We start from the raw sequence: 25,170 nt of genomic DNA on the forward strand, positions 1-25,170 counted from the left end.
TTGGAGCTGTCACTATCGGCAGTGTCTACTTTTTTTTTACTTAATTTTTGTACTTCCCACACACTTCTGAGCCTCCATATCTGATTCCAATTTCTTCATCCTAGTTACCTGAGCAGGACCAAATCAGGTTTACTAGAAATAAGTAATGAGAAAAAACTTAATCCCCTTTCAAAACTTGCCCTCATCTCTCCTTTCCTCTTTATTCCCTTACCTTGGGGAGGTACCTAAAGTTCCTTTAATAAAGGACAGATCCTTTTCATCTACCATTTGAAGTGCAAAGTTTAAGATGCACCTGCTGGCTAACTTTACATACTGATGAAGATTCATCACTTACTCCTTTGATTTGTGGGGAGAGAGAGAAGACCAGAGACTGCTGATCAAAAGAATGCTAAAATTAGGGGAAGAGGGAGTAGTTTTTTAACCGAAGTTAAGTGGTTAAGTTTTTTTTTTTAAGCAGGAAGGAGAAGTGAAGGAAGCTGAGGTCAGTCTTGCCAGGCCTGACCGTTTTTCCCAAGGATTGGTCCCGTTTAATTTTACCTGGAAGGTTGCTGCTGTGTTTCCCTATAATGGATCACTACTGCCAGCCCTGCTTCTAATTATCGTGCTTCTTCCCCCTCCCTCCTCGAACATGACGCAGTCCTCTAGACTTGCTTTGTTCCTAAGATATTTGTTAATCTGAGTATCAATGTAGTCCTTTCTGGTATGTTGGCTGGCTGCCAAGCAACCAGCCATCCTTCTGGAGCAAGAGGTTAAATTCTGACCTGCACATTCATCCCTCCTCAGCAATGCACTTGGGGAGAGGTTTGGTCCAATAAGGTGTATATGAAAATGCTATTATTACATAGAGGAAATCTTTATGGTATATTCTTTTCTGCAATTCTTTTTTCCTTTTTTAAAAGCTGATTATCAGACTAGGTGCCTGTGAATTCTCTTTGTATTAAATGTGTTTATAGTAAAAAGAACCTCCCTCCCCCATACATCTTTCTCTCAGATATCAATTACTCTTTTTTTTTTAAAGATTTTTTTTCAATGATCAAACATTATTTTCTCCTACCACCCCTTACTTTTTTCATGGGAGGGTGGAAAACAAAGAAACCTCACTAACATGTAATACATATTCAGGCAAAATGAATTTCCATATTGGCCATATCCAAAACTGTTTCATTCTGCATATTGAGACCATTGCCATGCTAATTCTTCCTTTTAGTACAATGCATGGGTGAGTTTACCAGACACTAGATTTCTTGGTCTTCCTATTATTCCCCCTGCCCCTAGGGGAATAAACAAAATAGAGGCCAAGAAGGGAAAGATCCAGACATCTGTTGCTTACACCAGTACTTTCCCTTCATTCTCATGGATATAGTAATTACCAGAAGGTTTACCTTTGCAGAGAAGGAGAAGGTTCCAGGAATAAGCAGCATAGGAATTCTTAGATTTTTTTTTCTTTCAAACAAAATTCATTTACCTAGTTTTTTGGCCTATGGAAAAGATCCCTTCACTCGTCTTCTGTTTTTGGACTTTATATTCATGAATTTCCCAGACTGTTTAGTCTGCTGGTTTTTATTTTGATGCTGTCTTGTATTCACTGTGGTGTGTGTGGTCCTGAATGAGTGAAGATGGTTGCTCACTGTGAATTTCTCTTTAGTTGTATCAGCTTTGTCACATCCCTTTTGTATGTAATGAACTTTTAAGTGGGCAAGCTAATAAGTAGTCACTTTGATGCAATGAAAGTGTAGTTTTGTATGTTTATTTTGTTTTTGCAAGGCAATGGGGTTAAGTGACTTGCCCATGGTCACACAGCTAGGTAATTATTAAGTGTCTGAGACCGGATTTGAACTCAGGTCCTCCTGACTCCAGGGCCAGTGTTCTATCCACTGGGCCACTTAATTACCTTTATAAATTGCATCTGAGATAATATAAGCTCCTGAAATACTTTTTGAATCTTCAAGATAGGATGAAATGTTCAACATATTTTTTTAAATATTTAGTTTCTTTTATTCTATTATGGAAAAATATTGAAAATTGATAGTTGGTGTGTGATTATGGTGGTTGATAGCAGAGTAGTCTTGAGAGATGAAGGCAATTTTAGGCTAAGTATTTTTCTGCTACCATACTGATTTACCATTGCATATTTCTATTTTTTTGTAATCCATCAGGTTAACAAAGTTTTCAGAATGCTTGGGAGAGATCTTTAATTTGTGGGGTTGGAATTAATGTCATTATTCACCAACTTGAAAGTATACCTTGATAGCATAAAAGCAGAATAAATTCTACCAGTCTTTTGTTAAATGTTGTGTCCTGCCTTTTCTGCCTCATTCGAAATCTTTACCCCCCAAAATCAGGAGGTGAATTGAATGCAGAGTAAAATATTGTCTTCTAGTAATTACTTCTGTTAATAATATGTAAGACTAGGGGAAAAATTATCTAGGGAAAGACTATATCCATGGTATTCACAGAAACTGTATTCCTCACAACTCTGTTAGAAGATAATATGGTGGTTGTTTTGGTCTGAAACTGGGGGTGGGGGGGATTAAACACTAATTCCCCAGGGCATTTTGAATAGGTTTATACAAATTTTTTTTCCTGTCAGTTTTAACAAAGCAACTGCTTCTGCCTAGAAAATACCTCTCCACAAACAGGGAAGAATAGAAATGAAATTAAAGGACAAGGATAAAGAGTCACTGCCTATGAGATAAGGGTGTTGGCAGTTTTTACTTGGGTTGTCCTTGATTTAAGTAAAAGCTTTCTTGGCTTTTTGTTTCAGTTTTTGCTGTTCAGGTTTTTATAAAAACATTTTAATGTATGTTTTTTTCTCCTTTAGATGAATGAATGAAGAATATTAAGCACTTATTTGCTAAACACTGGTGATAAAAATAGAAAAAGCAAAATGGTCCTCTTGTTTCAAGGAGTTCATGCTTTACCTGAGAGAAAATCACATAAAATATTCAGATGCAGGGTAGTTGGAAAGGTCCAGAAATCTGAGAAGAGTTTGTAACTGGCAAGATCCAGGGGTCTTTAGGTTATTTCATTAAATGGCATGACTTTGTTTTGAATCTTTAGGGCAGATGGTAGGACTTGGAGGTCTTTAGGAGACAGTAGCAAGATGAGATGTTAAGGCCTGGTGTGGTCTTCAATAGTTAGCGAACTCTCCATCTCAGCCAAACCATGTGAGTGTCAAATAGTTTAGATGGATTCTGGGCAGCCCCTCCTGTAGGAAGGGGGCAAAAGAGGAAGAAAGAGTGGGGGAATGTGCCTCTTGTGTAGCAGGTTTTTTTCCAGGAGAGGAGGAATGAAAGGATATGAATGACTTTTAAAATAATAAACATTAAATCTTTGGCCTAATGGAAGGAGGAATCCACTTTGCAAAGGACTGGTGGAATTTGTTTTGTTTCTCTATCATTCACACTTACTTGAGGTTTACTTACTGTGAATCATTACAGAAACAGTAGAACAAGTGCAGGATCTTGGTTGGAGGATTTTAGAGACTTTTCGCAAATTGCTTAATTTTTCTGAAGCTCAGAAGTCCCCTCCAGTCCTAGATCTGTGATCCCATGATCTCCTAGATCCTTTGATTTTTTTCATCTCCCTTTCAATGGGAAATCCTTTCATTTCCAATGATGGAAAGTTTGCCATGCAGCTAAAGATAGTTTGGCATGATTTAGAGACAGTGAAATGGTAATAGCCTGAGGGTAGTATTTGAAGTTGGTAGGCCTGGGATGATATCCTGATTTCTCTACTTTATTTGGGTGACCTTAGGCAAGTTTTTGTTTCTGTTAAGTGAGGAGATGGAAGTCAAGGGTGATAGGTTAGAAGACCTTCATTTTCTTTTTCAATTTGAAATCTGTGATCCTGTGCCTTAAGATTTGGCTCCAAAACTAGTACAAACTCACTTTTAAGTAATGTTGTTCCTTGTCCCAGATTTAATTTCACTTAAAATGATTGAATCACAAGATTAAGGCAAACAGAAAGGAGAAGCTGGATATTTTTATTTCTAAAAACTAATGACATTTTCTTTCTGTTACCATTCTGTTATAAATTCTAATGTTCATGTATTACTTTTGTATTTTTTTCCCCTAGGGTGACCTACCATCTGTTGAACACCTCCTCCAAAATGGAAGTGACCCAAATGTTAAAGACTATGCCGGATGGACTCCATTGGTATTTTTCAATTTCCTTTGTTCTCTGACTACCCCTTTCCCCTCTGGGACATTCTTCTTCTTTTTTTTTTTTTAAGTTAATGAAATTATATTTTCATTAATTATAAGGAAAATAAATGACTTCTGACCTGGTTTTCAGTGTGGTTAGGTATTATCTAAAGCAGAACTTCTTAACCTTGGTGTCATGTACCCATTTGGCAGTCTAGTGAAGCCAATGGAACCTCTTTTCAGAATAGTATTTGTTATCTACATTCATAATTAAAGGAAGTCAGGTAGAAATCAGTAACAATAAATCTGTTGTTTTCCTTTCTTTTTCAAATCTATGGATTTATTTGAAATCTATTCATGGACCCATAAGGGTCTTGGCTAGCTTCCTAAGGCTTCAGGATTATGATTATACTTTTTTGTGGCATTCCATTTTGCTTTTTTTTTTTTAGGTGACCCAAGAGCTGGTGTAGGGCAAAACTAGTGACAGCTGCTGCTAAATTTAGGAAGGTCTCACTTTCCATAGTCTTGTCCTATTAGAGACTGACTTTTGTTGCTGGCTATGTCAAGAAGGGTCATGAAATATATGATGTTTTTCCACAGGAAAATAAATCTCATTGAGACACACCTATGCCTCAGTTGCTGTATATGGATAGAAGGGAGTAACCTATAGTCCTGCCTCCTTAATATCCTGATGGCTCTTTACTATGTTTTTATTTATTTAGAGCCAATTTTTTGTGAAGTTCTTTTTGGCTTTTGATACAGTGTGTGGCTAAAGATGTAATGTGAAGAATCCACAGAAAAGAACAGTACAAGCTGCTTGCATTTGGAAACAAGTGCTAACTATCTGGGCTAATTGCATTAGGACAATAAACATGAGATATGACATGTGCAGCCACAGAAGATGTCAGCAAATGAGGGAGATGCATTCATCCTGCAAACTTGAAATTCAGCATAGAAATTGGAAGTCTAATTGGACCAGGTGCATGCAGGCTAAAAGTGATATATAATGGTGTCTCTACTAGCCAAAATATCATGCCAGGAAGGTATTTGACCATCTCTAAGTCATGGAGTTGTAGAGATTTTCCTCATACTAGCTAATATTTTCATGATTGGTTTAATTATTTTTTCATATCTGGAAAGCCCACCCTAACAAATGGGAGTGAATATTCCAGAGAATATCTTGCTATATTGATTTGGATTCCTTCCTTTGCCAGTAAAAAAAAAAAAAAACAAAAAAAACCCCAGCTATATTATGACCTATTTTCTGAATTAGATGTACCAAGATGCATATTAATCATAAGAGAGAATTTGTTCAAGTGTATTTATTAAAATGCAGAGGGATGATGTGATCACATGTCATAAAAATGAGGACAAAATTTACCTGGAGTATTTTTTTCTCTGGGGTCTGTTTTGATATCTTCCATTAGTTCTGGTTGCTAATGATAGTGAGTAAACCCTTACCACTTGCTGTATGGGCTGGGAGTAGATTCACCTCATTGACCTTATGTATCCCTGTTAGTAGGTGTAAATTTTGGATATCTTTGTATTATTGATAGTGGAGAATTGCAGACTTAGCCAAAGTTGAGATTCCTGGTATGTACTGCGGTTATTTCGGACACTTAGAGAATTTTTATTTGAAAGAACATCTGGAACCTTCTAATCAGAGTTTTTAACTTTTTCTGTGTCTTGTACTCTTTTGGCAGTCTGGCTGTACTTCTGTGGACTATAGTCTCCTCAGAATGTTTTTTTTTTTAATATATAAGATACCTAGCATTACAGGGAAGTTAATTCTATTGATATAGTGATCAAAATAGATATTTTAATTTTGATTTTTTTCCAATTACATGCAAAGATAATTTTCAACATTCATTCTCTGTCAGATTTTGAATTCCACATTTTTCTCCCACTGTCCCTTCCTTCTGTCCCCCATGATAGTGAATAATCTGATATATATTTTATACATATACAGTCATGTTGATTATAAAAAATAGGTATTTTTTTAAGTTTGTTGGAGTCTAGATTATGAAATTATGATCTAGTCTCATGTACAGTCTAATAATAATTACTTCTACATCATGGTTTAGACTTTGCTTGAAAACTTATCCCTAGGCCATGGACATGCTTTTGTTTTTAAATACATCATGCCCACACAGAGTAAGTAGATGCTTAATCATTGCTAATTGATTGATATCATAGTGGACTTGGAGTCAAACCTCCAGAGTCTCTTCAAGCTCTAAATAAATGTGATTTTATGATTAGCAAGCTTTCATCTAAAGTACAAGTTTCCTATTTCTTTCATAGAGGACTTTTCCCTCAGCCCTCAAATTAAAGTTTTTGTCTGTAGACGTGTGTGTGTGTGTGTGTGTGTGTGTGTGTGTGTGTGTGTGTGTAACCTGAATTGAGTGAATGAATTAAAAAAAACACTTATTAAAGATTACTGTTTACCAGGTACCAGACAATATGTTTAATGTGAGGGATAAAAAATACAAAAGTGAGACTTTTTCCATGCTTTCTAGTTATAATTCCACAATCCTGTAAACAGTGAAATTGCCACTTTTGAATCAATCCTTTAGTATCTTGAAATGTTAACTAGACAACAGAGCTAGGTACTATTCTTTTGCAGAATTAAATATTCTTTTTGTTGTTGTTGTTGAGTCATTTCAGTCATGTCTGACTCTTTGGGACCCCTTTTGGGATTTTCTTGGTAAAAATATAGGAGTGGTTAGCCATTCTCTCCAGCTTATTATACAGATGAAGAAACAGGCAAATAGGGCTAGATGACTTAACCTAGGTTCACATAGTCATTGTCTGAGCCAGATTTGAACTAGGGAAGGAGAGGCTTCTTAATAGAGGAAAACAATATATCTATGAGAACAGTGGTCAGGAGAAGAAGCTCTGTATGAGAGTCATTGATTATTTAAGTGATGTCAGGAGAGCTTTTATAAGGACTTTGACATTTAAGTGATTTTTAGGCCATATACTTAGGTGCTATTTGCCTATAAGTGTTTATCCTAATCAATTGAATCCAGACTAGTTGACTTAAAAACAAAATTCTTGATCTAATTCAGTCTCCCTTAAGAAACAAAGATTTTTGTTTTGTTTCTTGCTAAATCAGTAGGATTTCATTATTTATTTTTTCTCATGCTTTTTTATCTTTTCTCCAATTTATATGAATTAGCATGAAGCCTGTAATCACGGACATCAGAAGATTGTGGAGCTGCTGCTCCAACACAAGGCTTTGGTAAACACCACTGGCTACCAGAACGACTCGCCTCTCCACGATGCTGTCAGGAATGGCCACATGAGCATTGCCAAGCTGTTACTGTCTCATGGAGCTTCCCGCAATGCTGTGTAAGTAGGTTGGTGGAAATGCGTTACTCCAATTGGCTCGTATTTCTAAATTATTATTGCTTGTGAAGCAAAAACTTTAATATCTAGGCTGTTGTTGATGTGTTTTGTTTTTATTTTAACACCCTTACCTCATCTATCTCCCAGAATTAGATGTGATTTTCCTAAAAGTTTAAAAATCAGTATACATGCCCTTTCCTTCTGTGGTTGTAAGATATATATGTATGGAAAGAGAGAGACAGATAGACAGACACAGAGAGAGGGAACACTTTTATTTGTTGAAATAATTATCAAGATAATTTTTAATGCCTTGATTCCTCTGAGCTTATTTTCATATTACAGAAGCCAATTATTTTTAAATATATGTAGAAATTTGAAATTGACCATTGCATTTAATTCTTATCTTCCATTTCTCCTTATGTCCTCTTTGGAAATAGTGTGCTAGAATTTATAGAAGAAATCACACATTAGGAGATAGTACTCTATGATTAACTTACATAATAATGAAAGGTTTTGCATCTTTTAGATGAGGCTTATGGTCTTTTTTTTTTTTTTTTAAGAGCTCAGAGGGCCATTTAGTGACTTTTGGAAATTGCCTTTTAAAATAGACACCAATAGACACCATGGAACACATCCCAAGTAAATGGCTTATGTGGACTTTTTGTCTTACTATGTTTCCTCATCCTCTTAGGGTTGTAAGACTATAAAGTTTAGTTTCAGTGTTGAATTAAATTGAAGTAAGCTGATATACCAGCCTCCCATTTAATCTTATTAAAGTTCTCCCAAAGGATGAGAATAATTCAGAAAGTTAAATATAAGAAAATATTCATATTCCTGCTAAAATACCTCCCAAGTGTGAGAATTAAAGATAGAAAAAAAATCATTCCCTTGAGATGATCATGTGTTTTGAAAAAGATAGAACCTATTGAAAGGCATTCAATCAGCAAGCATTTATTAAGTGCCTACAATATACCTGGTATCAGGAATAATCTTACCATGTGAATCTTAAACCTGCTACTTATAATTATCAGGTATGAAATACTTTATTACAGAAAACCTTGCAGCTTTTCTAGATTTCCCACTGTGCTAAATAGACTAACTTTCTTCAGGCCTAGTTTCTTTATTTGTAATACGATCAATTTGAACTTGAAAGCTTTTTAAGATGCTTTGTAGTTATAATTCCACAATCCTGTAAACAGTGAAATTGCCACTTTTGAATCAATCCTTTAGTATCTTGAAATGTTAACTAGACTATTCTTTTGCAGAATTAAATATTCTTTTTGTTGTTGAGTCATTTCAGTCGTGTCTTACTCTTTGGGACCCCTTTTGGGATTTTCTTGGTAAAAATATAGGAGTGGTTAGCCATTCTCTCCAGCTTAATATACAGATGAAGAAACAGGCAAATAGGGCTAGATGACTTAACCTAGGTTCACATAGTCATTGTCTGAGCCAGATTTGAACTAGGGAAGAAGAGGCTTCCTAATTTCAGTTCCTGCACTCTACCCACTGAAGCCTAGATGCAGTTTTTAAAGTATGGATTACTGATTAATGGCTCTCTTGAACACCTTCTGTAAGAAAATGGTAGGATCTTGGAGCCACAGATGTGTTAAAACTCAGCCACTATTACATTTTCTGTGTCATTCCTGGGTCCTGGATGTTGTCTGTAGTACCACATATAGAATATATTTTTACTACCAACTTCCAAAGAGAACTGTGGTCTTTAAAAGCTAATATGACCATGGTTACTAGTAATCCTGAGGCTCAAGTTGTTATCACACTGAAGATACTGGTCATCACCTTTTGGCAGCATGGCAACCCCAGTTGCTTTGTTGCTTGGACTGAACTTGGGAGAATCTCTTTGCACTATAAAATTTCCAAGATCACCAGAATATTAATGAAGTAAGGCTTAATTCAAAAACAACTCGATACTGTTAGTCTTAGTAAAGGCATTCATTCTGCCTACCTCCTCAACATCTGTTGTAACATATAATGGATCTTCTTGAGTCTTACTTACTAGTTGCCTGACCCTGGGCAACTTATTTAACATCTCTCAACCTCAGTTTCCTCGACTCTAAAATGAGGATAAGAGTATCTACCTCACAGGTTGATCAAATGTGATGGTGAGATAAAGCGTCTTACACAGTCCTTGGAAGCAGTGTGTGTGTGTGTGTGTGTGTGTGTGTGTGTGTGTTAGCTATTATTAACTATAGCTGATTATTAACTATTCAGATTAGTTCGGGTGTATACCCACATACTGTCTGGGGGGTGGGGAATAAATCAGAGAAAAGAAAGAAGGAGTGTGTATATTTAGTTGATCTTTGTGGTTGACTGCATTGCCTTAAGAAGCAATTGGATTGGGTCAGTTAGGTGGTGAAGTAGATAGAGCACTGACCCTGGAGTTTGGAGGACTTGAATTCAAATCATCCTTAGCTCTGTGGTTGCTCTGTGACCCTGGGCAAGTTACTTAGCTCCAGTTGTCTCCAAAAGAAAAGAGGAGGAGGAAGAAGAAGGAAGATGGAGTAGTTAGGAGTAGTAGGAGTAGTAATAGAAATTAAATTGTAGCCATCTTATAAAAGTAATTCACGTTTCTTCCAAGTCGTACATTTATATGTTGATCTAAAGCAACAAAAAAAAAAAAGGCGGTAAGAATAGAGTGCTGGAGACTGGAAGATCTGAGTTCAAATCTAGTCTCAGATACTTTCTAGCTTAATCAAGTCACCTCACTCTGTTTGCTTCTAGTTTCCTCAGCTGTAAAATGAACTGGAGAAGGAAATGATAAACTACTCCAGTATTTTTGCCAAATGATCTCACAGACAGCTGAAATAACAGATAACAAAGCTGCAGTACTGCAAAAGAAGGGATAATTTCTGATTATGTGAAATCATCGACCAATAAAAGAAGAGGATTGAGATATTTAAAATTCAAGAGCTAGAAGAGAACTAGGACACACTTATTTTATAGTAGGGGTTTTGCTTTGCTGCATGTCATTCCTTTTATTCATCTCTGTCTTGTATTCCATTTTTCTGAACCCCTTTTTGCTCCCTAGCTCCACCTGCATCATTCCCCCTCTCAATAGTTGGCCCTCTTACCTCCAAAGTTTGGGGATGTTTTTACCTGTCTTCTCCTTCTTTCCTTTCTGTCTCTGAGAGAATGATACAGCTTTCATTTTACCAAGGTTTACCTCTCATCTGTGTTGCCATATTTTCTTGTCTCTCTCAATTTTTTGCTCTATTGATAACGGTTCCCTTCTCTCTCTCTCTCTCTCTCTCTCTCTCTCTCTCTCTCTCCCCCTCCCTCACCGCTGTCCCTCTCTTGTCTTTACTAAATTCTTCTTTTCTTAACAACCTACTCAGCTATGGATAAGGGTATTATAGTTATATCAAAGAACCCAGGTTTGAACTGTGATTGATTTTCATCTGCTCAAGTAAGAGTGTTGGACAGGATTGATTGACTGGATGACCTCTAAGACCCCTTCCAACTCTTAAATCAATCTAACACCCCACCCTATGCCCTAAAAATCAACCCGTAGCACTTTCAAATAGTTTTTTCTCTTTCTCTGCTATACTTCCAATAGCAGACTTTTAGGAAGATTATTCTGTATTCACCACCTTCTTCTTAATTATACTGCTTTGTAGCTTCTAACCCCATCATTCCCTTCTTCTTAGTCTTCTTCAGTCTTTATTAAGAAAGCATACATACAGTTACAAATAATTAAATTCCAAATTATTTCCTTAAACAGGTTAGTGCTATAAATTCATAGGAGAGTATAAGAGGTCAATGTGAATGAAAGTAATTTAGGAAGGAAGACTTCCTTGGCGTGTCTTAAAAGGATGGATAGGATTTCAATAGGTGGAGAGGAATAGGAAGGACATTCTGGTACAGAGAAATGATAAAACATAAAGACACGGGTAAGAAAGCACAAATATTGGGCAGGCGTAATTTAAGCAGTTTGGGTGATGAGAGTTTTTAACATTGAGGTCTATGCAGATGCATTAGGACTAGATTGGTGAACGATTTGAGATAAAGTCTCAAAATTTTGGCACTGGGAGATAGGACATGGACAGCTACATATTAAATAACAGATTAAAGAATTTATTCTTTACTGTGTAGAATTTGGTGGATACTCTGCAGATTTTGGAGTGGTAGAGTGATGGAATAAGAGCAATGATTTAGGAAGATTTATCTTGCTTAATTTTTAGGTTGATTCAAAAAATAAAATAATAACAAGGGCAGCTGGGTGGCAAAGTAGATAGAGTACTGGCCTTGGAGTCAGGAGGATCAGATTTCGAATCCAGCCTCAGACATTTGATACGTAGTAGCTGTGTAACCTTGATTGCCTTAGACCCAGGGCCATCTCCACTAGTCTTGATTCTTCTCAGGCCATTGGAACCCAGGTGGCTCTGGAGGAGAAACTGAGGCTGGTGACTTAATACAGCCTCTCCTCACTCAAATCCAATTCATGGGCTTGTCATGGTGTCACCTCCATGATGTCACGATCTTCTTCAAAAATGAAGGACAAATATCATCACCTTCAGACTTTCTGTAGAGTTTGACTCTATTTACTGCCCACCTTCCTCCAGACTATTCTCTCTCTCTCTTTTTTTCCTTAGGTTTTTACAGGCAAATGGGGTTAAGTGGCTTTCCCAAGGCCACACAGCTAGGTAATTATTAAGTGTCTGAGACCGGCTTTGAACCCAGGTACTCCTGACTCCAGGGTCGGTGCTTTATCCACTGCGCCACCTAGCCGCCCCCAGACTATTCTCTTCTTCCTGGACTTCTTGGATACCATGTTCTCCCCGGTTTTCTACTCATGATTAGTCAACTTTGCTGATTCTTTATCCTTATACTTTCCTTTAGGTATAGGTAGTACTGAATTCAAATGTGACCCCAGTCACTTACTAGATGTAGGACCCTGGGCAAGTTAGTTTGCCCCAGGTTTCTCATCTGTAAAATGGAAATAATAATAGGATCTACTTCCCAGGGTCATTGTGAGGATCAAATGAGATCATTGTAAAGTACTTTGCATAAGAATTGCCTGTAGTAAACACAATGGGAATGTTAGCTGTGATTATTTATCATCATTATTATCATCTTCATCCTCCTTATCATCATTATTTTATGTGACTGTATGCCAGGACTCTTGTGTCTCCTAGGACAGTTTTTTGGTTTGTCTTTGTTTTCTTAGTTATATCATGATATTCTCTTTTGGGGGGTTTTGCAAGGCACTGGGTTAAGTGACTTACCCAAGGTCACACAGCTAGATAATTAAGTGTGCGAGGTTGGATTTGAAATCAGTTCCTCCTTACTCCAGGGCCAGTGCTCTATCCACTGTGCCACTGACCCCTATGATATTCTTTAGGAATGGCAAACAGGTTATGAGCATATCTGATATTTCTGAAGACTCAATGTTATATACTTCAAAAAGATGATTGGTTTAACAGTGGGAAGAGTGTTTTCTGTACTTAAATTGTTAGCATACATTTTTATAAGTAATATATATTTCTGTAGATTCTATCTATAGATATTTACATTGTTTATGGATGACATTGTGTTAATTACTTTGCGCCATGGGCGGCTACTGGACTTTTTCAAAGACAGCCATGGTCATTCAAAAGAGATTGACCTAGCACTCACTCTGTGGTGAATAAACTGAGGATTGGAAGGATTACATTGGTCTCTCAGCAGTTTTTCTTAGGCAAGAGCTACAGATAGAAATTGAGCCAGGGCCCCAAATTTAATAAAACATTTGGCAAATTTGACAGTTTCTTCAATGGTCCCAGCCTGAACCACTCCCAGACATATAAACCCATATTTTTAATATCACTGTGCTCCTGAGGTTGATGTAGAGCTGTGAATCATAGATCATCACAACCTCAAACTTAAAAGAATCAAAATTATTGATACCCCCTAAGTACAATAGAGATCGTGTGATAGACATTGGTAGACTTTGGCCCATTATAATTAATTTTCTTTGAGTTTTTTTTTTGTTTGTTTATTTGTGAGATAATGGGGTTAAATGACTTGTCCAAGGTCACACAACTAGCAAGTCTGAGTCTGGATTTGAACTCAGGTCCTTCTGACTCCAGGATTGGTGTTCTACCTGCTGTGCCACCTAGCTGCTCCATATAATTCATTTTCAAGGGTAGCTATTCTCAGATAATGAGATATTAAATTCCCATGGTCATATTAAGGGTCAACCATTATACAGTCTGATGGTTGCATTTTTATCCATGAAATATGAAAAGTGGCAGAGGAAATACTAGCACATTTTTGGAAAAGCTTAGACAAAAATGGTTGCTAGTACTTTTGGTTTGTAATCTGTATTATAGAACTTTAGGAGTATCTGGATTTTGCATATATATGGAGAAAAAACTTGTTAGCATTTTTATTTTCCTACTTCCTTCAGGTGAACCTGAAAACATTTTTCTGTGTACATGTTTTTAAAAGTCTAGTTGCTTCCTTAGTGAACAGAGGGCTGGCCTGAAGTCTTGGAACACCTGATTTTGAATTTAACCTTAACTATTTAATAGCTGTATGACTTTGGGCAAATTACTTAACCCCTTTTTGCCTTGGTTTCTCTAACTGTAAAATAGGGCATGATAATAGCACCAGCCATACAGGGCTTTTGTGAAGATCAAGTGAGATAACATTTGTAAACTATTTAGCATAATACTTGTATTTAATAGGTGATAAATTATTATTATTATTATTATTATTATTATTAAGAAAATTTTCAAAATTCCTTAATATTTCTAAGTCTTGATTTTCCTCATTGGTAAAATAGGACAAATAGTTTAATATAGTCAAATAGCTTGTGTGAGTATATTTTATATAGAATTTTTATGCTAAATAAGCATAATTTGGTTCCTATCTGATAAGTTTACTGATAAGTTTATTTTTCTTATCTTTTTTGTTTGCAATGTGATTTTGACCTAACAAAAGTCTCATTCTATGCAATTCATGAAAATGGGCTAGGGTAGTATAAGATTAATTTCTATTTTGATTAATTCCTATTCTACTGTCCATAATGTGGATCAAGGTTGCTAAGTGAACTTTTAAGAGTGACACTTTTCCCTCACAATGTTATCATCTCATAAAGATCATTGATTTTGTTAAAACTCATTTTGCCCCCCCCTTTTGTTAGAAAATTGTTATTCTGATGTATAAATTGAAGGACAAGACAGTTTTCCAAGGATAATATAGCCTATTTTTACCTCTAGATCTTGGGGGGGGGGGGGGGGTTGGATGAATTTGTAGAATTCATTCAATTTAGGACCAATAGATTTCTACCGTGCTTTTTTTTTAGTTCAAATTTACTATCTTCCCTATTCATTCAGCTAATAGATTGTATACAAATGACTTATCGTTTTACATATGATAATTAGAGTTTTTAAATTATGTAAGATTGGGTAGGAGTCATATATTGGTTTCTGAGACTTGATTTCTTGACATCTCTTCCTCTGTTGTATAAATGTCTGTATTGTTGATAGTTGAAAGCATGATACCTCCCCCAACTCTCTCCTTGCTTTCTTCAGATAAAGAGAAAAAGCTCATGATGAGATTAGCTTTTATGTAAAACATTATGTGGGTTAGATTTATGAATTATACTGATTTGGAATGCACAAGATTTAACAGAATACTTTGCTACTCACTAAGTTTACTCTGACTAGGAAGGATATTGGACTATAAATGGAAAATATTATATGGACCAATGGACCTATTAATTGTCCCTGTGGCCTAGTTAATTTTTTTAAAGTTAATCTCCTGCACAGAAATAATTTATATTTTATGGTCCAGTTTTTTTTTTCTCCTCATGCATTTGTCCTCCTGAATTCCAGTGTCTTTCTTGGTTCACAGCAAGCCAAGTGACTTGGAATATTAGATCTCTGTGTTTGTCATTTCACAGTGGTTCATAAACACTCTCCACTCAGATGGACTGGCCGACCAGCTTGCCATGCACGATAAGCTCAGCATTAGTACAAAACTATCTCACTGCTTTTCCGTCAGGTACCTGGTGGCCTGCAGTCCTCTCTGCAGCAGGTGCACTTTTAAATTTGATGATAACCTCCTCCTTCCCTCCCTTAGTAATGCTCATTTATTGAACAGTTGTGGGCAGGCACCTGCCGTGCTGTTCTTAGGAAATAAAAAAGATTATTTCGTATTCTGTACAGGATGTTTCATTTAAAGTGAAATGTCAGTTTGTAGTAGGAAAATAAAGTGAAACATTTTAAGATGATCTGACAGAGACTGTCTAAATAGGGCCCTGGGTGTGCGTTGTCATTGACTCTGCAAGTGTGGGCCACAAAGCTTGCCTTTTGCACCATTTCCCAAGTAGAACCAATATCCAATTTAGTGATGGTGACCAGGGTATCATTTCAAGATTTAGTTCCTTTCTTCCTCCCTTCTTCCCTCCCTCCCTTGACCCTTCCTGAAAGACCTCAGTTAAAATTTTCTCCCAGACCCTTTCTAGCTGTTTGGTCCTTGGCAAGTAAGACCCTTGACTCTGATTGCCTCCAAAATACAAACAAAAGAATGCTGTTAAAATGTATAAAATAGGCGGCTAGCTGGCGAAGTGGGTAGAGCACCGGCCCTGTTGTCAGGAGTACCTGAGTTCAAATCCTACCTCAGACACTTAATAATTACCTAGCTGTGTGGTCTTGGATAAGCCACTTAACCCCATTTGCCTTGCAAAAACTAAAAAAAAAAAATGCATAAAATAGAATATATAACATTGCAAAGGAAACCAAATCCCCATCATGGTTTCAAATATGTTGGGTTGAAATAAGAAATAAAGTGAGAATTTGGGTGGGAGTAGTTTATTGAAGCCATAAATGATACACGAAGGCCAGTAGATGATTCAGAAAAAATCTAGACACTCAAATGCAGGATTGTTTTTAAAAAGCATTCCAGTAGACTCTGGCATCATGCAGGAAAAGGCTGTCATATAATCATATAAGATTTCCTAAAGGAAAATGAAGGTGAAGGGTCTACCCTTACATGTTTTATTGAGATTTTCTATATCATAAGGGCATCACACTCCAAACCCCTGTGATGTGGAAGGTATGACTGTATAAGATTGTATGATTACCTATATGTAGGAGTGTGTGTATGTGTGTGTGTGTATATATATGTAAATGTCTATATATCCACATCCACAACCTCATGTTAAGAACCCCTGTCTTAGTGAAACTTGGGAAGATAGGCCCAGGATCAGAAAGAATCCTGCATTTGAACTAGTTCCACAGTTGTCTCGTCTTAAGTCTCAGCTGAGACTAAGCACCAAAGATTCATTCATTCCTAGCCTATCTCTCTCATATAAGCAAATTTTTTCAATTGCTAGTCGAGAAGGTTCTTCCTTGGACCCTCATTTCCCTGTCAGATGAGTGGATAAGTAAAACCTGGTACTTCCCTAACCCCATGTTGCAAAGCCTTTCGGCAAAGAAAAAAGCAGGTTTAGAAGATACAGAGTTAATTACTAGAAGTTGGGATAGTTCTGAAAGGACTCATGAGACTAAATCTTAAGATATAACTTTTCTTTTTTAAAAGAAGTAATCAAATCCCATCTCATCCCATGATGTTCAGTCTTTCTGATGTAGTGAAATGTTTCACAAACAATAGCCTCTCAAGAGGTGTGAGACAGAAATAGAAACTACTAGAAGCCTGGGAAATTGTGGAAGAATGAGTGTTTAAAAAAAAAATTCGTGCCTCTTTGATCTCCTAGGTGTCATTGTTCTCTCCACTGTGGCAGCTTTCAACTGATCTATTCCTTTTATGTAATTCTTGTCCATATCTTTCCACAAATCCTCCATTTTAGGTTTGTCCAACGGGATACAGTTTTTTGAAAGAATGTTTTGTGATTCTTCTACTCTCTATATCATGATTTGTTGATATCTCCATTAGAATGTAAGCCTCTTGAGGGATGAAGACTGTTGACTTTTTCATTTATCCCCAGGATCTGGAACTTGGCAAGAACTTAAATAAGTTATTGGTTGAGTGTTTTTATAACAATCTAGCATCTGGGTTATTTCATTCTGTTATTACTCACATTTTAGATTTATTTTTATCTATTTTTAATTTTTTTCAACAGTCATTTTTCAAATTCATCTCCTGCCCCTAAGTCTCCTCTCCAACAAAGAAAAATTAAGTAAACCTACTCAGAGATTGTGTCTAACACTGGGCATAGCATTCTGTATCCAAAGGCCACCCTGTCTATTGAGAGGAAAGAAAAGTGCTGTTAAAAACATTGGTCATCATAGTTAGAATGTGTCATAGTGAATGGAGTGCTTCATTTAAAAATTTAGAAAAGCCAGGAAAGCCTGAGTTCACTTGTCCAACCTTGGGCAAGGAACTTAACCTCTGCCTCTGTTTCTTCAACTGTAAAATGAGGACATTAACCCTTACCCTCAAGGATTGTTGGAAGGATAAAATAAAATAATATTTACTTATGGGGGGGGCGATACTCTGTAAACCATAAAATGCTAAATAAATACTAGTTATTATGAAATATTCTGATCTGTTAGTGTTTTAATTTGAATTTTTGTGATCAATATGCATGATTCACTTCGCTACTACCTCCTTATGCCTCTGAAGAATAATTGAAAGTAGCTCATTGAATTATCTGGCTTATTAACCTCCTGCGTTGTGAAATAGCCTTGTTACTTTCTTAGCCTTGAGGTTTTTTTTTGTTAAGATGTGAAATATATTGTCTAAGTTATCTGCTAATTTCTGTCCTTACAAGTGTTCTTTTTTCTCTCCTCCATTGGGGGGGGGGTGTGGAGTGCTTTACCCTCCATAATTCTTTCTCTGTCATTGTTTTTTTTCTGTGGGCAAATGGTAGAATAGCTAAATTTATTATTGAGTTATGCCCACATGAATGCCTCAGTTTTGGCAGCAGGGGCCAAAGGGAGGGGATTTATTTTCCCTTTGGAAATGAACATAATGTCATTTACATTTGCATATCTGCTGCCTATAGGTAGTTACTAACATTTTTATTAATGTCTCGTTTAAAAATTTAGAGCAAAGAATAGAGATAACATTAACTTTTATGACTTAAAAAAGCATATGAAGTAGTCCTGGATATAATGTCAGTTTAGAAAAATAATTTTTAAAAAGCAAATGAAAGACCAAAGTAAAACATTTGAAAAAATCAGATTTCTGTTAATAAGGATGATAAGAACAATGATAATAAGCTAACATTTATCTGACAGCTATTCTATGTCAGACCCAATGTTTATAGTAATTTTATGTCATCATCACAACAACCCTGGGGGATTTTATTATTTTCCTCATTTTACAGATAAGGAAACAGGTTCAGAGAGGTTTTTTTTTTTTTGCCACTTCCCCAAGCTCATGCAGATCAGGAAGTGTCTTAGGCAGAATTTAAATTCAGTTCTTCTTGTCTCCAGTTTTAGTGGTCCATCCATGACACTATCAAACTTCTATGCATCTAGGAAACTTGGCAATATGGCAGAGGACTCTGGATAGGTGAACTTTTGCTACTTTTAGACTCTGGGAAATGGTGTTTCTGATTGAAAACCTTCATTCTCTTTAAAGAGTAGCAGCGGAAATCATCTGCTTGCCTTGCTGTAATTCATTTTTCTGTGAGATATAATCTGTTTCTCAGAATATTCTAACAACCACCACTTGACCATTGGGTCTCAGCGATTTTACTTTCTCTCCCTCCATTTTGTATCACCCTTGTTTGATTTTTGTGGTTCCTCCCACCCCTGTATTTGTTTAACATTGCACAGTTGGGAGAGGAGCCTCTTCCCCCCATACTATCCCATATCCTGCTTCCCAGACTGACTAGGACCTGATATAACTGTGATTAAGTCACCAAAGCACAGTGCCGACTCATCAGGTTCTTCAGCCCCTTTGGGGGCACATACTTTACCACTAGAATTAGGTGAGAGGCATGAAATAATGAAAAGTGAAATGAGCAGTAGCAAAAGAACGTTGTGCATAGTAACAGGAATATTCTCCTACAAACAATTTTGAGTGGTGCATTTGTCCCAAGTATCTTAAATCCTCAAACCAACCATAGTGGACCTATGAAAGAGGATGTTGTCCATCTCCAGAGAAAGAACTGATAAAGAGAAGTAGGTCTCTCAATATGTGTGTGTGTGTGTGTGTGTGTGTGTGTGTGTACACACACACACACATATATTCACATACACATATAAACATGTGCATAGTCATATATACATGAGCATACATATTTATATACATATACTATACATATATATATATATATATATATATAAAGAGATGGAGAGAGACTGTGTGTGTGTGTGTATTGTAGCCTTCTGTAGTGGGCTGGGGAGCCTGGAAGAAAAGCACATAGAAGAAAACAAAAGAAAACTTATAAGGAAGCAGAGAAAAGCAGAAAACTTTTGAAAATGATATGTAGCATTTGTGACAGTTTTTCAAAAAGAGTAAACAGTCTAAAATCGAAATTCATGATTTTATATTGAATCCTCTATGTTGTACTGTGTACATGGAAATGTTATTTTTTTGTTGTTTTTGTCTTTTTTGTATTTAAGTTTAAAATGAATAAAAAGGAAAGAATTGAGTGAGGAAATATGGGATAATTTGTTATGATTCCGCCAAGGGCAATGGAAATCTGGAAACAAAGAGTTCCAGAAAGGTTGGTAACAGTTTCTCAACTTAAAACTTAAGGGCCCTTTCTTAATAGGCCTTCACTGGTCTCTTCTTCTGACCATCAAGTCTTTGCTGACTCTAAGTTAACTGTCAGTTGAATCAATTATCCCATATTTCAACCCAGACATGCAGACTTCCCATGAATTAGTGAATAAATGTGGGGGAAAAACTTTTTATTCAATACTTAATGTATTAAATGTACCATATTTAAGGCATATAAATAATTCAAATCAATTGAATTCAATGAATTTTTATTAAATGCTTACTCTGTACCAATGACTTGGGGATGCAAATAAGAAAAAGAAAGACAGTGTCTGCCTTCAAGGAGTTTGTAATTTAATGAGGAAAGACAAAACACAAAAGACAGCTGAAAAGTTAGGGCAGAAATGTATCCATCATGGGGCTATGATGGTCTCTGGAGTGGAAACCAAGCAGAGCCACTGATGGAAAATGGAGAGATATTGGAACCCTTTGTAAAGGAAGGCTTTGGGAAGGGTTTGTTTCTCCTCCCTCCAGACCCCCAGTTAGAAGGAGAGGCAGAATGGAGAGGAAGTGGAGACAGGGATGAGTATCAAAAACTGAGTCTTCTGTTTGATGAAGAACTATCAGGGAATTAGCTTATCCTGGGGGAGTGGGATGTTTTGTGGAATTGAAACCAAGCAGAAGGAATGAGGCATGATCTTGAGCTCTTAAAGAACTTAGGTTCTAAAGAAGGAAGTCACACCTAGAGATGAGGTTTTAGCAAAGGTCAGATGGAAAGTGCCACAAGAGCCATAGGACCTAGCACCTGGGCAAATGAGTATTCATCTTCTTTGGCATTTTTTTTCCATTGATTAAGTCAGCTCTTGAACCATTTAATGGTAATAAAGGCTTTGGATGCTTTCAAATGACAAAAATATTTTTAAGGAATGCAAAGAAGACAAAAATGGTGGACTCAGGCATTTATAGGTTGGGTGGCTGGTAGACACCAAAGGAGGATCTGCTGCCTTGAAAAGGATTCCATAAGCCCTCACACCAGATGTACTAATCCTCCCTGAAGGCTCCATACCCTCCCCCTTCCTCCTTTAATCCTTCTTTCTCATAGAAGGTGATAACTCAACTTTCTCATATACAAGGTGATACTTCTTCCTCATATAAGAAATACATCTCTGTATCTCCTAAATTCTCTGGCTCTGTAAAGCTTTGGCTTTTTCCTTGAGCCAAATTCTGTGACTTTCCAAAGCCCAATAGGAATAATAAAATATTGAATCAATGCAATGTATTCATAACATAGACATCTACAGTGAAGAAGTTAAGACTGGCTAGGATCTTTCTGCCTTTAAAATCTTGACTCATGAGAGTTTCTGAAGCAATTAAAAACCGTAACTCTTCAAGGGTTGCTTTTTTTGGTTTTTGTTTGACCTTCATTCAGGAATCCAACTAAACAGAAGACAAATTTACTGGATAAATTGTTTTAAGGATCAGAATAATGACTAGCACCCAGACAGAGTACAGAAGAAGAATAGGATGAGCACTGGAGGTCTTGGGTTAGAATCCCCACTCTGCCAGTAATTGGCTCCATGTCCTTGGACACAATCTCTGTCCTTCTTGGGCCTCCAGTATCCTCACATGTAAGATTCTCGGTTTGTACCAGGTGACCTCTAAGCTCTCTTCTTCCTTGAAGTGCGTGAAGCAAGCTTTTATTCTTGTGAGGTTATTAATGATCATTTGGGATGGCAATGTGTCAGAGATATAAAAAGATGGGAAGGGAGAAATCGAAGAGGTGGCTTCAGGGAGCATTTTTATAAAAATATACCACCAAGCTATAACCATAAAGAATGCAAGCCAGTTTTCCTTCAGTAACTTCAGAGTAAAATTTAAAATCTTGATAGACTATTCTTTTTAACATGACTTAAAATCTGAATCATATATAACCTGAGTGAAATCTTTTGAATAGTCAGAGGATTTCTCTTTTAAAATACATTAATAGATATGACGTCTTAAGTACACTACATGTAAAAGGGGCGACTGGATGTGAAGGCCTAAGTAGTTTTACATCCAAATTTGACGTCACCAAAAAAAAAAAATCCAGAATATCTTGAGCTTTGATCACTGGGATGACATTGAATTTCAATCACTTAACCATTCTTGGCCTTGATTTTTTTCATCTATAGAATGAGGTTTTTGAACTAATTGGGTCTTTTTTTAAAGGAAAGAAACAAAATAAGCACTTATTAAGTATCTAAGGCTCATTTTACAAATATTGCCTCATTTATTCCTCACAACAAGTATTATTATTTCTATTTTTTAAATTTATTTTTAGGCAATGGGGTTTGCCCAAGGTCACGCAGCTAGGCAATTATTAACCTGAGGTCCTCCTGACTCCAGAGTCAGTGCTCTCTCCACTGCACCACTGAGCTGCCCCAATTATTTCCATTTTATGGGTGAAGAAACTGATATAGGCAGAGGTTAAGTAAAGGGGGGGGTTACTTGGCTAGTTAGTGTCTGAATCCAGATTGGAACTCATCTTCCTGACTGACTCCAGACCCAGTACTCCATTCATTGAATTTCTTAACTGCCTAAAGTCTCTTGCATCTCTCTAAATCCAGTATCCTATAAAAAAGAAATGGTTTTGAGGTGTTTTATTTCATTTTTTTTTAATCAGTATGTTCTTACAGGTAGAAATAATTTTTAACCTTTTTTTAAACACTCTTGAGCTCCAAACTCTCTCCCACCCTCCCTCCTCATCATTGAGAAGGCAAACAACAAAAGTTATACATGTGCAGTCAGGCAAGACATATTAGCTGTATTTCGTTTAATTTATTGATATCACTAGTGTCACAGGCAATGGACTCTGCCCTTGTAATCTTGAGCAAATCATGTCACCACCCTTGGTCTCAGTGTCTTCAGCTGTATAATGAGGATGCAGTTGACCTAGATGCCCTTTGAGTTTACCTGCTAATTCTAATACTATAATCTAGGTTTTTGAAGTTGAATGGGGACAACCCTAACTTCTTGGGGTTTGGGTTGTTTTGGGTTTTTTTTTTTTTTTTTTTTGCAAATAATGGGGTTAAGTGACTTATCTATGGTCACACAGCTAGGTGATTATTAATTGAGGTAGGATTTGAACTTGAGTCATCCTGACTCCAGGTTTGGTGCTCTATCCACTGTGTCACCTAGCTGCCCCAGACAACACTAACTTCTAATTGGTATTTAGAATTTTCTTTAATTGTAAATGTAAGTAATGAAGCACGAGCCTAAAGAAAGATCCATAGATTGCTTCAGGGATTTGTGACACCCAAAATGATTTCAGAACCTCTGCCTCACACCAAAGACCACTCACCAAGCAATTGCCCCTTCTTTCCATTCTGACTCCCACTGCCTTTTCTCAGACCCTTCTGACCAACTAGGTGATGGCACTAACTGATCCACCAGCTCCAATTACTCCCCATGGCCTTCTGTCCTATTCAGATTTCAAGTCATCCTACTCTAAAAACTTGTTTGTAAATCACCTCCCTTCAAGCTGACAGAATCTAAATGGTTGCTTAGAGTCTAGGCCATCTGCTCTGGCTATCTCACAAGCATGATTTCTCATTACCAGCCCACACAGACTGACCGTGCTCACTAAGCTAATGCATTTGTTGTCCCCACAAAGCTAGTTATTTCTTCTTCCATCCTCTTCTTCAAAATGTGGCTTTTAGGTCTGATGTTCACAAACAGTGGACCTAGAATCAAGAAAATCTGAGTTCCCATCCATCCTCAGACACTTTCTAACTGTGTGATCCTAGATGGATCTTGCCTGCCTCAGTTTCTTCAACTGTAAAATGGGCATCATGATAACATTTACCTTCCAAAGTCATGGTGAGGATGGAATGAGATAATATTTGTAAACCATTAAGTCTAATGACTGGTCACAGTAGATGTTTAAATGTTTCTTCCTTTTCTCTCCCTCTTTTTTCCCCTTTATTGTGTACTACAAAATCGGGAGACCTGAATTTGAATCCTGGTTGTGATACACTTCATAGCTATGTGACCATGGTTTAAGTTAATCTCACTGAGTCTTCATATCCTTATCTGTGAAATGGTGATACTATCTGTACCACCTACCTCCAAAGGATGATTGTAATAAAAACCGTTTTGTAACCCACTTGTAAAGCATCACATTGAATTTTAATATTATTGGTATTTTTATTTAGCATTTATATAAAGCAGAGAAACTAAGTCTAACAAAAAATTGTGGGAAGGGAAGAGTGGGAGCTTCTCAGACAATCCTGCTCAGGTCAGGGCAAAAGACAGTGAGTGGAACAAAGTCTTTGATGCCTTCTAAGATTCCTGCCCCATCTCCAATCTGGAGTCTGGTGCTAGGTTGAGTAGGCAGTTTGCAACAGAGGGGTTTTGAAGGTCAAGATGACCAAAATTATCTGGATGGACAGATGCTAAGCGCACCACCTTCTTGCTCTTCTATCTGGTGATGCCATTTACAGTGTGCAGTGACACTTTCATATTTTATTTATAAACTCCTGGCTTCTGTAGGGGTAGGAACTAAAGAATTTGAGTTTACAGAAAAAAAAAATAATTGTGAAGGTGATTTGGGGAAGGTTTTAGAAAAGCAAAAACTTTGAATTTAGGCATCCAAATTTGGGAGGTCTTGAAGAGAAGTTAAAAAAGGTGAGAAATCAGGCTATTTAAGAAGATCAAGGTTCAAATACTTGCCACTTTTCCCTCCCCCTACAAATAGTTGTTATCTGAACCTTTGGCATATTACTAAAGAGCCCTAAGGAGCAAAAGAGTTTCAGATTGGCTTGGGAGATATAATTTCCTGAAGGGACTATCTATTATAGCAAGTCAATCACTGGTCTGGACTGAAAGGGGGGGGGGGGGCAAAAAATCAGAAAAAGAGTTGGAACTATTCACCTGACAAGAGTTTAAGGTGATGCAGAGATTATACATTCCAGACATTTTCCACATAAGGTGAAAATTGATAGAATGAGCATCCTTTAATTTGTTTTTTTTAAAATGTTAAAAATTATTTTTAATA

General features: G+C 36.8%; 1 protein-coding gene across 2 annotated transcripts in view; it reads left to right on the top strand.

Annotated features, from left to right (window-relative positions):
* Positions 1-25,170, top strand: part of BARD1 (BRCA1 associated RING domain 1) — a 140,590-nt gene that overhangs the window by 66,847 nt on the left and 48,573 nt on the right. For both annotated transcript variants that reach the window (XM_074191441.1, XM_074191442.1), the window contains 2 exons: positions 4,078-4,158; positions 7,324-7,496. In XM_074191441.1, the coding sequence (XP_074047542.1) occupies positions 4,078-4,158; positions 7,324-7,496 (254 nt within the window). The remainder of the gene's footprint in view (positions 1-4,077; positions 4,159-7,323; positions 7,497-25,170) is intronic.

The sequence above is a fragment of the Macrotis lagotis genome, chromosome 6, assembly GCF_037893015.1.
Source record: "Macrotis lagotis isolate mMagLag1 chromosome 6, bilby.v1.9.chrom.fasta, whole genome shotgun sequence".
In the NCBI taxonomy this organism is placed as follows: domain Eukaryota; kingdom Metazoa; phylum Chordata; class Mammalia; order Peramelemorphia; family Peramelidae; genus Macrotis; species Macrotis lagotis.